Source organism: Phodopus roborovskii, unplaced genomic scaffold (assembly GCF_943737965.1).
Source record: "Phodopus roborovskii unplaced genomic scaffold, PHOROB, whole genome shotgun sequence".
NCBI classification, from domain to species: domain Eukaryota; kingdom Metazoa; phylum Chordata; class Mammalia; order Rodentia; family Cricetidae; genus Phodopus; species Phodopus roborovskii.
This window is the reverse complement of record NW_026126407.1, coordinates 45,903,291-45,922,626: the sequence shown is the minus strand read 5'-3', so window position 1 is coordinate 45,922,626 and position 19,336 is coordinate 45,903,291. Positions and strand designations below refer to the sequence as shown.

General features: G+C 49.0%; 1 protein-coding gene across 3 annotated transcripts in view; it reads left to right on the top strand.

Moving 5' to 3' along the window:
• The window catches only part of Sh3pxd2b (SH3 and PX domains 2B), a 77,739-nt gene extending 59,939 nt beyond the window's left edge, over window positions 1–17,800 (top strand). Inside the window, exons 4-10 of one of the 3 annotated variants that reach the window (XM_051180992.1) lie at window positions 819–923; window positions 2,414–2,497; window positions 4,688–4,805; window positions 7,748–7,974; window positions 9,463–9,512; window positions 10,537–10,662; window positions 16,038–17,800. In XM_051180992.1, the coding sequence (XP_051036949.1) occupies window positions 819–923; window positions 2,414–2,497; window positions 4,688–4,805; window positions 7,748–7,974; window positions 9,463–9,512; window positions 10,537–10,662; window positions 16,038–17,582 (2,255 nt within the window). In that variant the 3' untranslated portion in view covers window positions 17,583–17,800. The remainder of the gene's footprint in view (window positions 1–818; window positions 924–2,413; window positions 2,498–4,687; window positions 4,806–7,747; window positions 7,975–9,462; window positions 9,513–10,536; window positions 10,663–16,037) is intronic. The other 2 variants (XM_051180994.1, XM_051180993.1) reach the window with 2 other exon arrangements.
• Window positions 17,801–19,336: the final 1,536 nt, after the last annotated feature.

Below are 19,336 nucleotides of genomic sequence, written 5' to 3'. Positions count from 1 at the left end.
ATTCCTCTTGGCATGTGCCAAGTACATTTTGAGGCCTGTGCCTTCAGGATCAAACACAGACTACAGCTCTGCTGCACACTTGATGAACATGGTCACATCTCTTATCCTTCTTGTGTCCCAGTTTCTTCACTCTGCAATGAGGATGATAATATTAAGGTTACACAAAACCATGCAAGTAGAATGAGCAGTCCATTGCACGCCCTACTATTGGCAAATGCATTATAGGCTCCTTACCCAGGGCAACTTCCCTCACCCCTGTCCCAGGTTCAGAAACAAGTTCCTTGTTAGCTTGTTTTTTTAGCAATTAATAGCCACTGTTGGCAGATGTATTCGAACCAAAGAGCTAGCTATATATTTTTTTTATCCTAATTTGAACATTAACTGTTGACGGTCAGCTTCCATACCTGTGAATTTTGCATCTTTGGATTCAACCAACCATAGATAGAAAATAATTAAGGAAAAAAAAATGTGATTGTACTGAACATGTCCAGAGCTTTTCCCTGCCTTACCCTTAGATTTGCAGCCTACTGTTCACAGCTTTGACATCCTATTGGCATAAGTCTCCTGGGATGCATTAAAGTCTACTGGGGTGTGGGAGGGTCCTAGGTGTGTCCTGTACCCTTTATATGAGGGCCTGCAGGTGTGGGAGGGTCCTGTGTGTATCCTATACCTTTATGAGGGATTGCTATATGTGAGGATCTGCTTCCCTCAGGGCACCTCTAGAGGAGCCCTGAGGGAGTCCCGTATGTGCCGAAGGACAGCTGGATTATTACACCCTTTTTTTGCCCTGCTGACAGCACCTTGCATTCTTCTTACAGGCTGGTGGTTCGTCAGCACTGCGGAAGAGCAAGGCTGGGTCCCTGCAACCTGCCTCGAGGGCCAGGATGGTGTGCAAGATGAGTTTTCCCTCCAGCCCGAGGAAGGTAGGAAGGAGCTCACCTTCTGGGATTGATAGTTTGATAGCTGTGTACAGACTGGGATTAGAACTATGGAGTAAACCTGTGCTTCCTCATGGGTTTGTGGAAGCTACCCTAGGTGAGCCTTGCCAAAGCTAGGCCCTCACTCCTTTATGGGACCCCCAGCTGACTGCTACTACTCCTCCTCCTCCTCTCTAACATTGCTGTGGTGGCCACGAAACCAAGCTATACTTACCTATTTGCAAGACTTTTGACCCTGTCCATTTAAACATGCCTGGTTTTTCTATTGGATTAGGTATCCCCTTCTGTCTTCCACACACTTCCTTTTCCTGGGGACACCTCATGGTAGATGTTGTATGTGGTGATGCTCAATGCTCCAGCAATGACAAGGCCCAATGTTTTCTCTCTTCAAGAACTTACCCAAAGCAGAGGCCCTCGGTGCCTCTGGTTGCACACAAGTGTCTGGAAGTCTGACAGACCTGAATGTGAATTTTACCTTGGTAGTAACCCTGGGAGAGAGATGCCTCTCTAAGCCCCAGCCTTCTCTGTTGAACATGGGAATGGGGCGACCTGTGTCTCCCTCCTGCCTAGGGGATGAGTGTTGTTGGGTTTTAGAGGATGGCTCTGAGGAAACAGAAACAAATCAAGTACATTAGAAAAGGGGGTAAAGAGAAGGAGGTTCTAGAAACCCAAAAATTTACACACCCAAAGATTAGACTTGGCTTTGCATTTAGTCGTACTACAGTGACATTCTGCAGAGTTTGTTTGCCTTGCTTCAGTGGCCTCCTGGGAACTGGGGGCCAAGCTACCAGAGGCTACTACAGGATGAGCTCAGATTAAAGGGAGGGGGTACACTGCTGGCAGCCTGTATCTCCTTGCACAGTCTGTGATGTGTTTTATAGGCTCCTTACTCAGAATGGCCTCCCTCACCCTTGTTCCAAGCTCAGGAACATGCCTGAGGAGAAACTATTAGCTCCATTATACAGATAATTCAGAAAGGCTGATTTTTAGCCCGGCAGTGGTGGCACATGCCTTTAATCCCAGCATGTGGGAGGCAGAGGCAGGTAGATCTCTGTGAATTCGAGGCCAGCCTGGTCTACAAAATGAGTTTAGGGGCAGCTAGGAAGCCAGGACTGTTACACAGAGAAAACCTGTCTCAAAAGAAAGCAAAAGTGGGGGCTGTTTTTTGCTCAGAGCCACATAGCTAGAGGACAGGCAGGAGCCCATCTTCCTACAGATTTAGGCATTTTCTTTCCCTCTACCATGACAGTTTCAAAGTATAATGATTCTAGGAGTAGAATGTCTATTGGACACCTCTTTACTCAAGATGAAGCTCGTTCCCCAGGCACCTCCTCTCTGGGATGCCTGGAGCTGGGAATAGACCCAGGTAGATCCCTCCTAGGAAACATTGCTAGGTACTCACAGGCCTACAGCCCTAGGAGTGAGCAGCTCTTAACTCTGCCTTCTGACCTCCCTCCAACATGCTGCCTGGCCAGTCTCCTGGAGGTACTGCTCTCTGCCCCGGTCCATGGGTCGCCGCCGGACACTGGGGGACTTGTATGCCATCAGCTGGCGTCAAGGTGCCTACCTTTGGAGATTTCTCTGCATTTGGTGCTTGGAGCCAGATCCTTGCATCTATCTGCATGAGCTCCCTGCTCTGGGAGTGTCTGTGTCTGCTGCATGTGAAAAAAAAAAATGGTCTTGTCATCTTGTGTGTGTAAGCATGCAGGATGGGGAGGAGTGGGCCTGGGTATTTGACAGCCTCGGGGCTCTGAAGTGTCCCAGTTTAAACAGGTGCCTGGGTCTTCTATGAGAGTGACTGGGCAGCCCCATTACTTTTGTCAAACTTGTTTGAGTCACAGGAGGAAGCCACATCAACCAGATTAAGCAAAAAGCCAGGTTAGTAGTGAGTGGTTCATACCTATAGCTTGAAGGCTGAGACAAGGCAATCATGAGTTTGAGGACAGCTTGAACTGCATAATGAGACTCTGTCTTTAAAAGTTTGGGGGGGGGGGGGGCTCGGTGGTAATCACTGAAAAGCCAGGCAAGAACTAGCTTTCAAGCAAGGCTGATTGTACCCTTGCCACCTCTGCCCTATTCTGTCTCATCGATACAGTTCTATTTCTCATGACACCGATCCTAGACCTATCAGGGACAGTCACCAAAAAATCAGCTTCTCTTTCAGTACAAGCACTAGGACTGATTCCCCCCAGACCTCCCACTGTGTGTCATCCCTGAACCAATCACAGCAGCCAGACCTTAGAGTACTGTGATTCGGCCAAGGTCACATGCACATCCATTCCCCTCCAGGAGATAGGGTCTCAGCCACCTCCACAGCACATGGACGAGCCACCAGCAAATGGGCAGGCATTGCTTGTGCAGCCCCCGAGCTCAGTCTGCAGTCACTCAGAATCTCTAGCATCCCACAGTTTGAGATCCCTCCCAGATGGAGCCTGAGGGGACCCAGGGCTCATGGGTTTGAACTATCTCAGATGAGGACCCAGCTAGTGCCCCTTTCCACCCAGACCACACAAAACTATGCTTGGCCAGCAGAATCCTCCCTCCCTCTCTCCTACCACAGCCTGGTACCTGCTGATTCAAGGAGAACCAGCTAACCATGCTAAACACAAGATGTGTGCCACAAGTTGGCACAGCCCCCTCAGAGTGGGTCAGCAGGCCATTTCAATAAATAAATAAATGCCTGAGTGCTTCCCACCTCCTCTGCAGCAGCTGGCTGGCAACAGATGCCTCAAGTGTTTTCCCAAGAAGCATGAGCACCAGACCATGGCTGGCTGAGCCACTCACCTATGGTCTGAAATGTAATCTAAGAGCCCTCTCTTCTCCTTCCTGGGCTCCCTTGGGACATGCGTCTGTATTTCTCTGTGTCAGCAGCCAGTGCAGACACTGTAGATGGGAACTGTTCCCTTACTCTCCTGAGCATCCTGCCCAGGGTCTGCCAATGAGCAGGATCTCCAAGCTGCTGTGGTAACACAGTGGGAGATGCTGTCAGGGAGGAGTGTGGGCTGTAGGATAGTGCTGTAGCTTGTGGGGAGAGTGGGGTGGGAAAAACAACCCAGCCATGCAGGTACAAGCATGGTTGAATCAGGGCTGTACATGGCCAATAAAAAGTGTAATCTAGTCATGGTCTAAGCAATGAGAAGCGCTCTCTCTCCACCTTGGGGCAATTTCAGCTTATCTCTGAACTCTTGGTCTCCACCAGCAAGAACTAGCAGGAGCCCAGGGCCTTAACTCATTGTGTGTGCAAGGAACCCCCAAGCCCTGCCGGGGGCAGGGTTCAGAACATTCTCCCTCACTAAACAGATACTCACTCATGAAACAATTGCCAGCTTTTCCAGGCTTCTTCCAGTGCTGGAGGCAAAGACATGACTGAGATAGACCAGACCCTGCCTTCATGGAGCCCGTACTCTTCCCAGGGGAAACAGACTTGAAACAATAGTGAAAGTAGAGTTAGTTAGAAGGCAATTCCTGAAATGGGGGAGTTAACCTGAGCGAGGGAGATGAGGATGCTGTGTGTCAGAATGTTGCATGAAATCATGAACCATGACCTTGAGGCACAGATTGGAAAGAAGCAAGGGTGGCTGTGTGATGTTGAGGACATCAGAGGGACTGGGACCTCTAGAGCTCTGCCTGCAGGAGCCTGGAGAGCCAGAAACCTCACAGAGAATTTCCCTCTGTGCAACTCACATTCACAGCCAGCATCCTGGACCTCTCCGGTCTCTTTCTCACCCCGTCACCCTGTGTCCCTGCAGAGGAGAAGTACACAGTCATCTACCCATACACAGCTCGTGACCAGGACGAAATGAACCTAGAGCGAGGGGCTGTGGTGGAGGTCATCCAGAAGAACCTGGAAGGCTGGTGGAAGATCAGGTATCTGCCTATGCCTCCCCTGTGGTTCAGTGGATCCTGGGCCCTGATGGGCTCCAGCTTCACAGAGGTCTGTGAGAAACTGCAGGCAGGTGACATTTCTGCCTCAGCCATGAGAGGACACATCTTAATGTGATATGGCCTCCCTCCCTGATGATATCTTTCCTGTAAAGTCCTAACAGACTAGACCTCTGAGCTCCCCAAGCCTCAGAGAACAGAACACTATTATATGACTTACACCATAGCCTGGGTGTGTAGTGGGCTGCTCTGCCTGAGTTTGTGTAAGCACACTGTGGTATTTGCCCAGGGTAGGAGTCACTAATAAAGCATTTCTCAGAAATTGTTCAATCATTAAATGACACGTGACTGTCACAGCACCATGCTGCAGAGTAACATACCCTGGAACTCACAGCTCTGGAGTCCAGGGTGCAGTTGTCAGGGTGAGGGTAAGTGTCATCCGAAGCTGAGAAGTGTCCCCAGAGCCTACTCACTCTCCCATGCTCCCATGTGTGCTGCCTGGGCTTAGGGCTTTGTGCCCCAAGTGATGGCCTGAGGATGTGCCTTGTGTTGTATTTTCAGCTAGCCTTTTCCACTTAAAGCAAGACTTACTCTCTTTCAGAGGGCTTTTTAAGTTTGACAAATGCTTAATTGTACAGATTTCTAACTCCTTGTAAATTTGCCTTCCAGTTACAATTACCTGTTTTTCACTGAAACCTAAGCCATTTTGCCATTTTGTTTTTAAAGCAGTTTTATTTTGGGGGGGGATTGGGTTTTTTGTTTGTTTGTTTGTGTGTGTGTGTGTGTGTTTGTTTGTTTGTTTTTTGAGATGGGCTTCTATATAGCCCTGACTGTCCTGGAACTCACTATGTAGTTTAGGCTGGCCTCTGCTTCTGGAGTGCTGGGATTAAAGGTGTGTGTCACTGCCCAGCTTCTTTAAGTGATTTTAATGAGATTTGGCTCTGCCAGAATCATGACTGGTCAGCTCTTTACCCAAAGGTGTGAGTACCTGTTTGGAGAGGTACTAGTAGCTCTCAGTGGGGTTGGTTGATTTCCATGGTATAAATACCTGTCCTGTGGCCACTTTCAAGCCACCAATGTGATGCCACTAAATGTGGAGTTTAGAAGAAATCCGTGTCGTGGGCTCTTGTGATCCAGTGTGAGCCTACTCCAGTACATCTCTGTTCCAAACAGACCTGACTTGTTATTATGAAACCCAAGGTCTGCCATGTGAGAATTAAGCAGTCATTGTCCTTGCTGATATCCTTTTTAGGGACAGTGAGCTAGTGTGTTGGAGTCCCTGTCATTCCTCAGTTCAGTGGCAGCCAACATGAAACGACACCATTCATGTCTAAGTATGTTATGTCAAACGACACAGAGCCCTGCCCTGTCAGTGCAAGGCTTTGAACCAGGGGCTGAGGCTGCTGGTAAAATGCCATAAAGAAGAAATTAAGTCTGTTCCTGCCACAGATGTGCTTGAAAACTTGAGTGAGGCATTTAACACCAATGGGTCTCAATCTTCTTGTCTTTAAGACAGATCCCAATTCTGGTTGAAAACCCTTTATCTCAAATGCATGGTAAGAGAAGTCTTTGGGATCTGGGATGTTTTCATGTTTTGGGAATGTGGCATATGTGTAATGTGATGTCTTGGGGATGAGGAGAGCCACAGGGAGAGCCAAGATTCGCTGTCTTGCATGTATACTGTGTTAGCACAGCTGGAAGATGAGTTCATGCAAGTCTGCTACAGCTGCATTTTCACTGTGATCCATCACATGAAGTCAAATGTGGAATTTTCCATTGGTGGGGGTCACATCAGTGCTTAAGAAGCTTCGCTGGGAAGTGGGGGTTGGGGGCTGGACCTGTAGTCCCTCCTGCCAAGATTGACTATGCTCAAACACTATCAGCTGTGAAGTGCTTAGGGCAGGACTGATGGAGCAGGTGGCAAGAGTGCTGTCCCTCACTGTCGTGACTGTTGTCACCATCACAGCGGTACTGAAGGGGACAGCCCTGATGCAGAGCTTTACTGCTGCTTGCCCATGATGTGACTTGACATTGGTGGCTTGTCCCCTTGGCCTTTCACTTCTTTATTGAGTTCACTGATACCAAGGTGCTCGTACCCAAGGGCTCATATTCTGACTAGACAAGAATACCACAACCAAGTGCATTTTGCAGGTGCTGGGATTACAGAGTGTGCAGAAGCCAGAGGGCCATTGTGGAGATTGGGCCTCACTTAGGGATTGGAAGAAGACTTAATGACATCAACTAAAGCCTGGAAAGAGGAGCAGGTGCCACCAGGAGGGAGGGGGGAGCTTGCCAGGTAGAGGCCCACCAAAAGCAGCAATGTGGGGAAGTGACAAGCAGTGTTGCATTTGGGAGACGCAAGTGGAAGGGATAGAGGCAGGTAGGAAACAAGTGGGGAGACCCTGGAAGGCTAGTGTGAAGGCTTAGGCACCATCCAAGGGCAGTGGATTGCATGTTCTGGCCCACAACACAGAGTTCACTGTCCCATTGTCTTAGTCAGGGTTTCTATTGCTCTGAAGAGACACTGTGGCCACAGCAACTCTCCTGAAGGAAAACATTTAATTGGGCTAGCTTACGGTTCAGAGGTTCAATCCATTATCATCATGGTGGGACATGGCAGTGTGCAGACAGACATGGTGCTGAAGTAGGCTGAGAGTTCTTATATCCTGTCCCACAGGCAACAGGAAGTGGTCTGTCTCACTGGGCGTGGCTTGAGTATATGTGAGACCTCAAAGCCCGCCTCCACAGTGACACACTTCCTCTAACAAGGCCACACCTCCTACTAGTGCCACTCCCTTTAGGGTCCATTTTCTTGCAAACCACCACATCTACCGTCCTGAACCTGACATATAGAAGCATGGCTTCCCTGCCCCACACACCAAGGCCCTGCAGACCAACCTGACCAGAAACCTTTCCCTTCCTCCCAGGTTCCAGGGCAAAGAGGGCTGGGCCCCTGCTTCCTACCTAAAGAAAAGCAGTGGGGAGCCCTTGCCCCCAAAGCTGGGCTCCAGCTCTTCTGCCCACTCAGGGGCCCTTGACCTGGATGGTGTTTCTCGGCATCAGAATGTTCTGGGCAGGGACAAGGAGCTGCTCAACAACCAGAGGGATGGCCGGTTTGAAGGTCGCCTGGTGCCAGATGGTGACGTTAAGCAGAGTGAGTGATACCCACCCTTGCTCCGGATAGCTGAGGTCTATCTGAGCTTAGAGCACCTTCCATGTCACCCTTCTTCTTTCCTTGCAACAGCCTGCTATCTATTGATATCCTGCTGGCTAAAATAAAAACTTGGGGAACTTGTCCAGACCCTTGGACCAGCAGACTACAGAATCTGAGCAGTGTTCTGCCCCTTCCCTACATTGCCCCATTGTGTCATGATGATCAGGCTCTCAGTATGTGTCGAGAGTCTCCTGATTAGCTCCCCTGACAGCCTTTGAGAGACTGCTTTTGTTTTCTAGATAAAAATCATAAAAATAGGTTGTTCACCTGGTAGCAGTGGGACTGGAGGTTGAACCCAAAGCCCACACCCTTCAGTCTTCTCCATGACCTCATAAGTGAGCCATGTTGGCTTTGTTTCACCCATCTTGCTCTTCCAAGCCTCCCTATATGTATTTTCCTATTAGTATTCCCCACACACCCAAGAGTGGGTTACTCATAGTTGTCTGCCTTGTACTTGGAACTGTGGCCTCAACACAGTGCCCAGCATCCTGTGCTGGTCCTGAAGGCAACAAGATTCTGTGGAGAAAGGACACCAGCTCCTCACAAAGATGAGGGCACTGGGCTGAGTTCCATGTTCCCTCCACAGAGATCTGTGGTTCTGGACTCTCATGGTCAAGAGCATAGTCTGCTAATGCTAGGGGACCAAACGAAAATCTGAAGTAACATGACTTTGTTAGGATGTTCAGATGCCTAAACAAAGTCTCCTCCCCTCACATACACACACACCTAATAACAGTGGCTCATTTGATCTAGAAACTCATTTCCATTCTACACAGTAGAGCAGTTTTATGTTCACAGCTGAGATGATAATTCCATGCAGTCAAGGATCTTGGTCTCCCACATTTCGTGTTGGCCTCATCAGGGAGGAGTGAAACAACTCTAATGTTCCACTTTCCCTCATACTCCACTGGACTTAGTCATGTGGCAACACCAAGCTGCAAGGAAGTCTCAGAATGGTTGTCCTTCTATGGGCAGCTAAATGTCTTAGCTAAGACTATTGCATTTTCAAATACTCTAGTAGATATGGAAGTCAGTATTTCACGACACCCAGCTGTTTGGGGAGAGGTATGCATCAGGCTATCCCACAGAAAAGGACCTATGGCTCAGAGTCAAACAGTAATTTTGTGCTGTGCTGGGATGAGTCTCGGCCCAGCCCTATATAGCTCTGAGCCCATGCTTTACACCCTGCATGGACAGTTACCCTTTACTTGAAGGTCAGTGCCATTCATCTGTTGTTCCCATATAGAAAAGATCCAGGGAAGGCCATGTTAATGGAGGGTCCTGAGCCTAGCTTGAGGCTCTTCGCACAAAGGCTCATAGAAACACAAACATGTGGCTCCTGGGAAGGGATGAGACCCCACCTGGCTCCCACAGCTGGGAATCTGTCTGTGGAACTCTGCATCTCAGTGAAGTCTTGTTTCCCCATAGGATCACCAAAGATGAGGCAGAGACCCCCTCCTCGCCGGGACATGACCATTGTAAGTGCACACTTGCCTTAGGGCCCCATCTCCTTGGCCTGGGGCCTGTCAGGGTTACCCACCAGACCTCACATATTCCAGTCCTTTTCAAGCAGTTATCCTTTTTCATGGGACAACCTATGTGAATCTTAGAGGCACGCGTTTGTCTGTGATAACATCTGGTCCTCTGATCCATTTTTGACTCTATGTCCATTTATTTATTTATAGGCATAGTCTCACTATATAACCCCGGTTAGCCTGGAAATCTCTGTGTAGACCAGGCTGGCCTTAAACTCACAGAGATTTGCCTGCCTCTGCCTCCTGAGTGCTGGGATCAAAAACGTGCACCACCATGTCCTGACTGTAGGTACCATTTTAACCAATATACATTGAGCATCCTTAATCTAAAAACCTAAAATGCTTGAAAATCTTGACACTTTGAGCACCAACATGACACCAAAAGTGGAATGTGAATTCCATACTTGACCTCAGAGCACAGTCAGAACACAGATGGACTAAAAATACCATAAAATGCTACTCTCAGGCTAGGTATGCATGAAGCATAAATGTATTTTGTGTGTGAACTTAGATCCCATCTCCAGGATGTGTTACTATATATATAAATATTCAAACTCTAAAACACTGGTGACTACAAGAAATTTGGAAAGTGGCCTTTGGAAAATGTCAGCCACTTCTTGGGTACCTGTCCAGCACTGCCCATTCTACAGGAGATGAAGAGGAGGCTTGACATGGCCCTTTCATCGGCATTCCAACCCACATGGGTCTGATTCAAAGTCCTGTCTGCGGTCCCTTACATTCAGACACTTTTGTGTTTTCCCAAATTCTCATGATATGCTGGCATGTCCCATGTTGCTCCTGTTACTGTGAAGTTGAAGGCCAAGTGAGACCTAAGCTCAGCAAAATCCCTTTGTTTTGCCCCTCAGAAGCTAATTAGGCTTCCTAGCATCCCATCAGTGGTGATGTTCTATACCTTAGTCCCTTCATCCTACCATGACTCAGTCAGCCCCATGTGTAATCCTGCCAGCCTCGAGGCCTCAACCTGCCGAAGCCTCCCATCCCACCCCAGGTGGAAGAAGAGTATTACACCATTGCAGAGTTCCAGACCACCATCCCAGACGGCATCAGCTTCCAGGCCGGCCTGAAAGTCGAGGTGAGCACACATGCTATCATTCTTTATTCTTGGCATTGCCTTCTCTCTTCTTACCTCCTGCTATGAGGGAGGGGAGACAAGGTTAATGGCTTTATTAAGGTATGATTATACCAAACTGTTTGCCAACTTGAGTGGAAAAGTCGGTGGTTTCTTTTATTCAGAGTTGTGTAACCACCACCACCCTCTAGTTCCAATGCCCTTAGCAGAAACCCCTGTCTCCTCCACCTCCCTTGTTGCCATAGGAGTGCTGAGGCTGGGAATACAGTCCTGAGCTACCATGGGTCCAAGGATCAAACTTGGGTCATCAGTGTTACATAGCGGGTGCTTTCATCCACTGAGCCATCTCCCGGTCCTATGTTCCTTTTCCTATCACCTCCTGCTTCCCTGCTCTCATCTTTCCATCCCGTTCTCTGCATGTGTGCTCTGTATCCCTGGGTAGCCATAGTAAGTCCTTTGTCTTCTCGTGTGTATCTTTTATCTCCACAAGCTTAGGGATGAAAGATGTTTCCCATGCACTTGAGAAAGCCTGCAGGTTGCAGGACAGCATCAAAACATGGGGTAAGAAATCTTCGAAGATGCCTCCCAACAGAACCAACTGACCTGACCTCTGGCACCCCCACTTCTGCTCTGTCATGAGTAAACCCCACTTCAGGAGGCAGATATTAAATCTGCTCATCTCTATGATATCTATAATCCAGTCACTCCTCATGTTCCTAGGATCATATCTGTGATTTTGGCGAGCATTTAAAAAGATAAGATTACACCAGATGTTGGTGTTACATATCTTTAATCACAACACCTGGGAGGCAGAAGCAGGTGGATCTCTGTTGAGTGTTGGGACAGCCAGGACTACACAGAGAAACCCTGTCTCAAAAAAACAAAAGAAAAAGAAAAGATTATAGCTCTGTGGAACATGTACTTTTTGGCTTGTCATTTCCCCCCAAAACAGTACAATATAACTTCTTACTTCCTACCTATCTGCAGATGGTAGATGCCATCTAAGATGACGTATTGACCACAGGAAGATGAGTGGCACATCCTTAGGACATCCTGCCCAGTCTCTTAGTTCATTAGTTTTCTCTTCAGCTGTTCAGTATGTTACTCGTTCTCATTCAACAATTATGATGTTCATTTCCAAGCATTCTTGATTCTTTTTCACAGCTGCCTGTTCTTGTTTCATCTGGCCTTGGATTAATTTGGTGTTCTTCTCTATCTGTGTAAGCATGGTGGTTGAACTTTCAGTCCTGTTGCTATCAGTGATTATCTTTTTCCTCGATTGTCACTTTGTGCTGTTATTGATATTACTGCAGTTATTCCGTGTTGGCAGTCCCTGGTTTGGGCTGCAGGGGCTAGAGCTGTAGCTCAGAAGTAAGAGTAGTTGCCAAGCACATGAGTCCCATGGTCAGGCATCATAGAATGAAAAGACAAGGAAGATATGAGGTAGTCCATGGAAATACACAAAAGAGGTTGACTGGCTTCTAGAGACTTCTAAGCCACAGAGCAGTGTCACAGCTCTGTGATCCCAGCCTGCAGGGGGTCACAGTTGCCACCTATATAGTCTCCCATACAAGAACAGGACCTAGGACAGAGGCCAGCCAGGCTGGCTGCTTGTGTGGTGACATCCTAGTTTCTCCCGGTCATGTGCTGGCTCCTGTCTCCACCCCACTCGGTGCCACCCTGTCTCCTACCCTTTGCAGAACTCCGTGCCCTCTGAGAAACTGGGAGTGGTCACCTGAGGCTTCTTCTAGACTTTAATCCACCCCTCCCCCTACTTCCCTCTGACCTGGGCTGCAGCCCCATGGCTTTCTTTCCTTGAATATGCTGCATAAAGAGAAGACAACTGTCCATTCCACTTTGAAACCAGAAGCCCACACTATAGTCTATGAAAGGCTTCTTTCCCCAGAGAGCTGAAAACCACCATGTGATTTTAAGACACAGCCTTTAAGGGCTGGGGGCACAGCTCTGTGGTAGAGCATAGGCCTGGTGTACGCACACAGACCCTGGGTTTGATTCAGTTCGTGAAAGTTAGAGGTCCTTTGGCAATGTATCTCCTGCAGTTTCTACTAATACAGGATGTTGAGCTGTAGGTGCTGCCACCCCAGCTCAGAATGTTCAGGATGTTAATGGAGTGTTGCCACTCTTTTCCTTTTCTGACCTTCCGCCTCTATTCTTGCTCAAGCTGGTCCAGCAACAAACTCATATCCAGCACTCTTCCCCCGGCGGCCCCATTTGTAGCCCTAGCTGACCTGGAATTCACTATGTACATCAGGCTGGTCTAGAATTCATAATGCCTGCTTCTGCTTCCCAAGAATGGGGATGAAAGGTGTGTGCTACCATGCCCAGCCCGTCAAGCATTCTTTAACAAAATCATAGCCACCAGCCACCTTGAGACTGTTTTGCTTTATAGTCCTACAACATTGACAGATCCCGCTGGCAGAGTTTTGAGGGAATGGTTGCCACTGAAGCTTGGGGCTTAAACAGCTGTTCTTTCCTATGATGAGTTCTATACACCGTTTTCTTTTATCCTCTTTTGCTCTCTGGTTCGTGTCTATATAATTTCAGGTCCTCCACACTCATTAATGAATCCAGAGACTCCTGGCAGTCAGGCTACAGTGAGAGTCAGCTCAGTGTCTGCCCTGTTTATCTTTCAAACATGTTTTGAGATGTCAGTCAGGTGGCAGTGGTGAGTGTACAGTTGGTGTAGGTACTTCCTTGGTGCCTTACCTACTTGAGAACAAAGCTTGACAGGAGGCCTGGGAGATCGATGTCAGCCTGTCTTACAGATATAACTCTGGGGGGTGGGTAAATGCTCATCTCAGGGCATAGTGAGTAAGTGCTGGAGCAAGGACTTGAACTGAAATCTGTCTGAAGAGCCCAGGCTGTCCCCTCTCATACTAGTGACCTTGCATTAGTTTCTTTTGTCATAATACATGGCTCTGTCTACCAACAAAAACATGATTAAAAATCCAAGTAGGAGGCAGGCATGGGTGTATATGCCTTTAAGAAGCAGAAGTAGCCCAACCTCTATGAGCCGGAGCCAGCCTTGTTTACATAGATAGTTCCAGGGCAGTGTGGGCTATATAGTGAGACCCTGTCTCAACAGAAAACAAAAATCCAAATGTCCAGAGTTTGTACCACTCTCCTTTCCCTTGAATGTCAGTGTAATAGAGCCACAGTGGCCTCTTCTTTTCATTGTTTATCCCATTTTCCTTCCCTCACTGTCTTAGTGATGGAGTTGAATTGCTGATGAAAGCTACGTGTCCAGCAGTGACATTAACTGTACCCAGCACTACTGAGTAGAATAGTATGCTGGCCACCTGTTTGTCAGTCCCACTAGAGTCACTTTGTCCAGCCTGTGCAGCGCATCCTTTCCTTGGAGACCTTCCCTCTGATTTGCTAATGTAACATCTACCAAGTGCACTTGCATGCTTTCACAAAGATAGTGTGCTTTTGCTTGTTCAGGCATTAATAATCTTGCCATTGGCTATTACTACTGCTGACATCATTCAGGTGGCATATCTCCGAGCTGAAATTCAACACTGCAGGCCCCAGAGGTGGCCTCCCAGTGCTGAGTCTGTAGCTGTTATCCTTCCTGTCAGCCCTCAGTCCTTGTGACTCCTAGAGCAGTTTCTCAGGCCAGGCTTGGCTCTTCCTAAGAGGCAGGGTCTGGCAGTACTCAGAGCCCAGCTGCCTGCCCTCTACTCTCACCTCCACCATTCACTTTCTCCAGAACCTTCTTCGAGATCCACAGCTCTCCTGGAGTTCTACTCTGCATTTGTCCAGTGAGATGACTGTCCCTGGATCACAGGAGGATCATGAGCATCAGATTTCCTGTGTACAGAACCTGCTGGGGAATTGCTGGTGCTGGTTTTCTTAAGCCTGCCATATACCAAAATACCTCAGATGGGCTAGTTCAACAGTGATTCACTTTCTAGTGGTGCTGGAGCTGTCCAAGATGAAGATGTGGCAGGACTGGTATCTCCTGTGACTTCTTTCCTTGAACTACACATAGCCACCTTCTTGTTGTGTCCTTACATGCAGTCCCTTATTCTGTATTCCAAATCTCTTCCTTTGAAGACATCAGTTTGGTAAACTAGAGCCTGATTTTATGACCCATTTCCACCTAGTTAACTCTTCAAAGGTCCTATCCAGATGCATGGACATTTGGAGTACTGAAGGTAAATTTGGGGGCACACTTCAGTCCATAGCATAGTTTGTGTGCCATTCATCTCAAAGAATTCACTGAGATGATACTGTATCAAAAAGACACAGGAAATATCATATCTTAAATAACAATAGCATTTCTACCCATCATCTATCTAGTGGGTATGGGCATGAGGGAGAGATGGAGAGAAGAGATGAAACTCGCATTATTCTACCAGCCTCCGTTCCCCTGGATGTTAACATAGCATATCATCAACCTAAGCATGATTCCTGTGTTTGAAGATTCTCATTTTCATAGCTACCATAAACACCAGCCAGCTCTTCTGGTGTTCAGCCAAAGAAGCCAAGATCACTTTGTGGCTTTTGCCTTGTAGTTCTTTGGCATTACAGCAGATGGTGTTGGTGGCCTAGTCCTCCCAAGCTGTCTCTGTAGCTTCCCACCTTACACAAGGGAAAGGGAATTAAAGCCCATGGTGCAGAGGGGCTGGGTATCAATAAGTACCCCCTCCCCCAGAGGTGCCTTCTAAGGTACTGTCAGCCACATCTTTCAAAGGTTTCCCATCACAACCAAAAGTGGACAAGAACCTGATAGATATAGCAGTGTGCACCTATAACCCCAGCTATTCAGGTGGCTAAGGCAGGAGGATGGCTTGAGCTGGGAATTAGAAGCTAGACTAGGCAATGTAGCAATACATGGACAAGAACCCACCTTCAGTGAGGTGCCCTGATACAGTGCCCATAGCTGGTTCTATTAGTTTCTCTTGCTGTGACAAAGCACCATGACCAAGCCAATTTATAAAGCATTTAGTTGGGATTACAGTTTCCGAGGTTTTTAAGAGTCCATAATGGTGAAGCAAAGGCACAGCAGTGAGAACAGCTAAGAGCTCACTTCTTGATCCACAAGCAAGAGGCGGGGGGGGGGGGGGGGTGAAGGGTGGAGAGAGAGGAAATGGTACAAGTCTTTAGAAACCTCAAAGTCCACCTGCAGTGACACATTTTCTCCAACAAGGCCACACCTCCTAGTCTTTCCCAAACAGTTCCACCAACTGTGGAGCAGGATTTTTGACATGAAGAGCCCATGGGAGTCATTTTCATTCACACTGTCATACAGCTTTCAGGGTTTCGTGTGGGTTCTTTCATAAATTGTGGACTCTGCCTAGGGGGTGGCATCAGACCTGCCCTACTAAGTGTTTTCCCTTTCCCCCTCCTAGGTGATTGAGAAGAGCTTAAGTGGTTGGTGGTACATTCAGATGGAAGATAAGGAGGGGTGGGCCCCAGCAACCTTCATCGACAAGTACAAGAAGACCAGCAGTGCCTCAAGGCCCAACTTCCTGGCTCCCCTGCCTCATGAGATGACTCAGCTGCGGCTTGGGGATGCAACTGCAATGGAGAACAATGTGGGTCCAGAAGCAGTGGGGCCCTCCAGACCCCTGCCTGAAGCACCACATGGTGGTATGGACTCTGGGATGCTGTGGTCCAAAGACTGGAAGGGGGGAAAGGAGGCCCCAAGAAAGGCATCTTCAGACCTGTCTGCATCAGCAGGCTATGAGGAGATCTCAGACCCCACACAGGAGGAGAAGCCCAGCCTCCCTCCACGCAAAGAGTCCATCATCAAGTCCGAAGAGGAGCTGCTGGAGAGGGAGAGACAAAAGATGGAGCCTCTCAGGGGCTCGTCCCCCAAGCCCCCTGGCATGATTTTGCCAATGATTCCAGCCAAGCATGCCCCGCCAGCCCGGGACAGTAGGAAGCCAGAGCCCAAACCTGACAAAAGCAAGTTGTTCCTGCTGAAAAACGACATGGGGCTAGAGTGTGGTCACAAGGTGCTGGCCAAGGAGTTAAAGAAGCCCAACCTCCGTCCCATCTCCAGGTCCAAAGCTGAGCTGCCCGAAGAGAGGGTGGAAGTCACTCCCCAGAATCCATTCTTGAAGTCTAGACCTCAGGTTAGGCCCAAGCCAACTCCTTCCCCCAAGACAGAGCCAGCTCAGAGTGAAGATCAAGTGGACATACATAACCTCAGGAGCAAACTCAGACCTGCCAAATGCCAGGAAAAGGCCTTATTGGATGGGGAGAGCCACCATGCTGCTGGGGGCCATGACACAGCCCTCAGCCGAAGCTTCCTTCCAGCAGAGGGACCTGGCCGTGGTCAGGACAGGTCTGGTAGACAGGATGGGCTGAGTCCAAAGGAGTCACCCTGCCGAGCCCCTCCCAGGCCAGCCAAGACCACAGACCCTGGGCCCAAGAATTTGCCCACGCCTGTCCAAGAAGCCACTCAGCAAAGACCTGTGGTCCCGCCTCGAAGACCCCCGCCCCCCAAGAAAACATCCTCATCACCGTTGTCATGCAGGCCCCTCCCAGAGGTGAGAGGGCCACAGCGTGAAGCCAACGAAAGCAAGGCCGTTCCTGCCCCAGGCAGGGCCCTCCTTGTCCCTCCAAAAGCCAAACCCTTCCTCTCCAACTCCTCAATGGGCCAAGATGACATGCGAGGCAAAGGTGGGCCAGGGCCACGCACAGCTGGCAAGGTGGGAGAAAACAGAGAGAAAGCAGCCTCCTTCCTCAATGCCGATGGCCCAAAGGACTCACTGTATGTGGCCGTGGCCAACTTTGAAGGAGATGAAGACACCAGCAGCTTCCAGGAAGGGACAGTGTTTGAAGTTCGGGAGAAGAGCAGCAGTGGCTGGTGGTTCTGCCAGGTCCTCAGCGGGGCTCCTTCCTGGGAAGGCTGGATTCCTTCCAACTACCTCCGGAAGAAACCTTAGCTTTGCCACCCCGCCCAGAGACCCCCTGCTCTCCCTGCCAGCCTCTCCCCCGTATTTAATACCCATCTTAATTTATCAGTCTCCACATAGTTTCACGGAAGGAGGCCATTGGGGTGCTGTGTCTTCTTCCCTCCCAGGGTGGGGAATGCTTGGTGCAGAGATGTCCTGTTGCCTGGGGTCTGATTCTCCTATTGGGGCATCCCTGGAAGCCTTTTCCAGGTAGAAATCACGTCACATCCCCCTTATAGTAGCATCTATTCTCCTAGTGAATGGTTTTGTCACCCAGGAGCAGGACAGTGACACTCTCAGGCCGCCAGAACTGAGACCTGTCACCTGGAAAGCTTCCAGACTGCACCTCAGTGCTCAGATGTAGCATAGGGGGACAGTTCACACAGCTTGTGACAACTCACTCTAACTTCTCCATGTTCCTAGAAGCCCAGTAGTGGCTTTATTCACTGTTCCGGTACCCGGAAGAACTGTGTCCTGAAGGAATCAGCTTCCGGGCTTTCTATTTCTTAGTCCTGAACAGATGCCAGCTGCCCTGAAGAGGTCCTGGAGAGTCACTTAGTCATCCTGCCTCCCATCTGTCTGCCTTGGACCATGATCAGTCCTCAAGGAGTGTTCTGCACTTCGTTGCTGTTGCCTCTGGTCCATCCAGGGCTTTCAAATTACAATTCCTCCCCAGTCCCTAAAACAAGAGTTCCCAAGTTTGTTTAAATAAGGTGCCCTTCACAAGGCACTTGGCCTGTGGGTGCTTCTTTGCCTGGTAGGTGCCAAACTGCCCTTGACCTTTTGCCTTCATATCCAAACCTTCAACCAGCCCCCACTATCCTATCACACCCATTTTTTAGATGAGGAAACTCGGGCTATACAGGCACCAGAACATACACTAGGAAGAGGAGGGAGGAAGTTCGAGTCCAGGCCTGCCTGATCCATCTCCCATATTCTCCCAGAAAGAACAAGCCAGTGAGGGAAGAGATAGGGGTTGACTGGGTATCAGGGCAGGTGGCCTGGGGGCTTCCTTGTGGTATAAGCAAGGGGACAGTAATGAGTGATTGCCCTAAACTTGTAGCTGCTTCTCCAGGGCAGGGGATGACCTGGATCCTTAGTAGCTAGCACAGAGCTTGTAGGCTGGTACCCCGCATGCAGAAGGGGAATACAGAAAGCTGAGGCAGCGTCCCTTGGTGGTTTGAAGGGGGCTGTGGTAGCTAAGGACCAGCAACAGCGTTGGTGACAAACTAAGCAAAACAACAGTAGCAAAGACCATGCAATAGCCAAGACTCTTGCCCTTAGCAGGTGTGGCTTCCTGTAGAGCAGTTTGCTATTTAGCATGCTCTCTCCCAGGGCAGCCCTTCCCTATTTTGACTAAAAGATTTAACTGAGACCTCAGGAGGTCTCATAGCTATTGCAGGGCTAAAATCAGATTTCTAGCCCCCAGCCCAGACCAACTGGTACCTATGAACCAAAGACCCTGTAGAAGAGGCTACCCTGTCCTGCTCTATACCCACCCCAGGAATCTGTCATACACACACTCTTTTTTTTTTTTTTTTTTTTTTTTTTTTAACCTGTGCTTTGGGAACCACAAAACCCCTTTCCCAAGATGTTTGCATCTTACCCGCAGTGCCAAAGATTTTGTGCAAGCAGATCTCTTCTGCACCCCCATTCCTTCCCTGCCTGCCCCCTCTCTGTGCCCCCCAGCTCTGGTTGCTTTCCTTTGGCCAGTGGAGGCACCATGATTTACTTCCTCTGCTTAG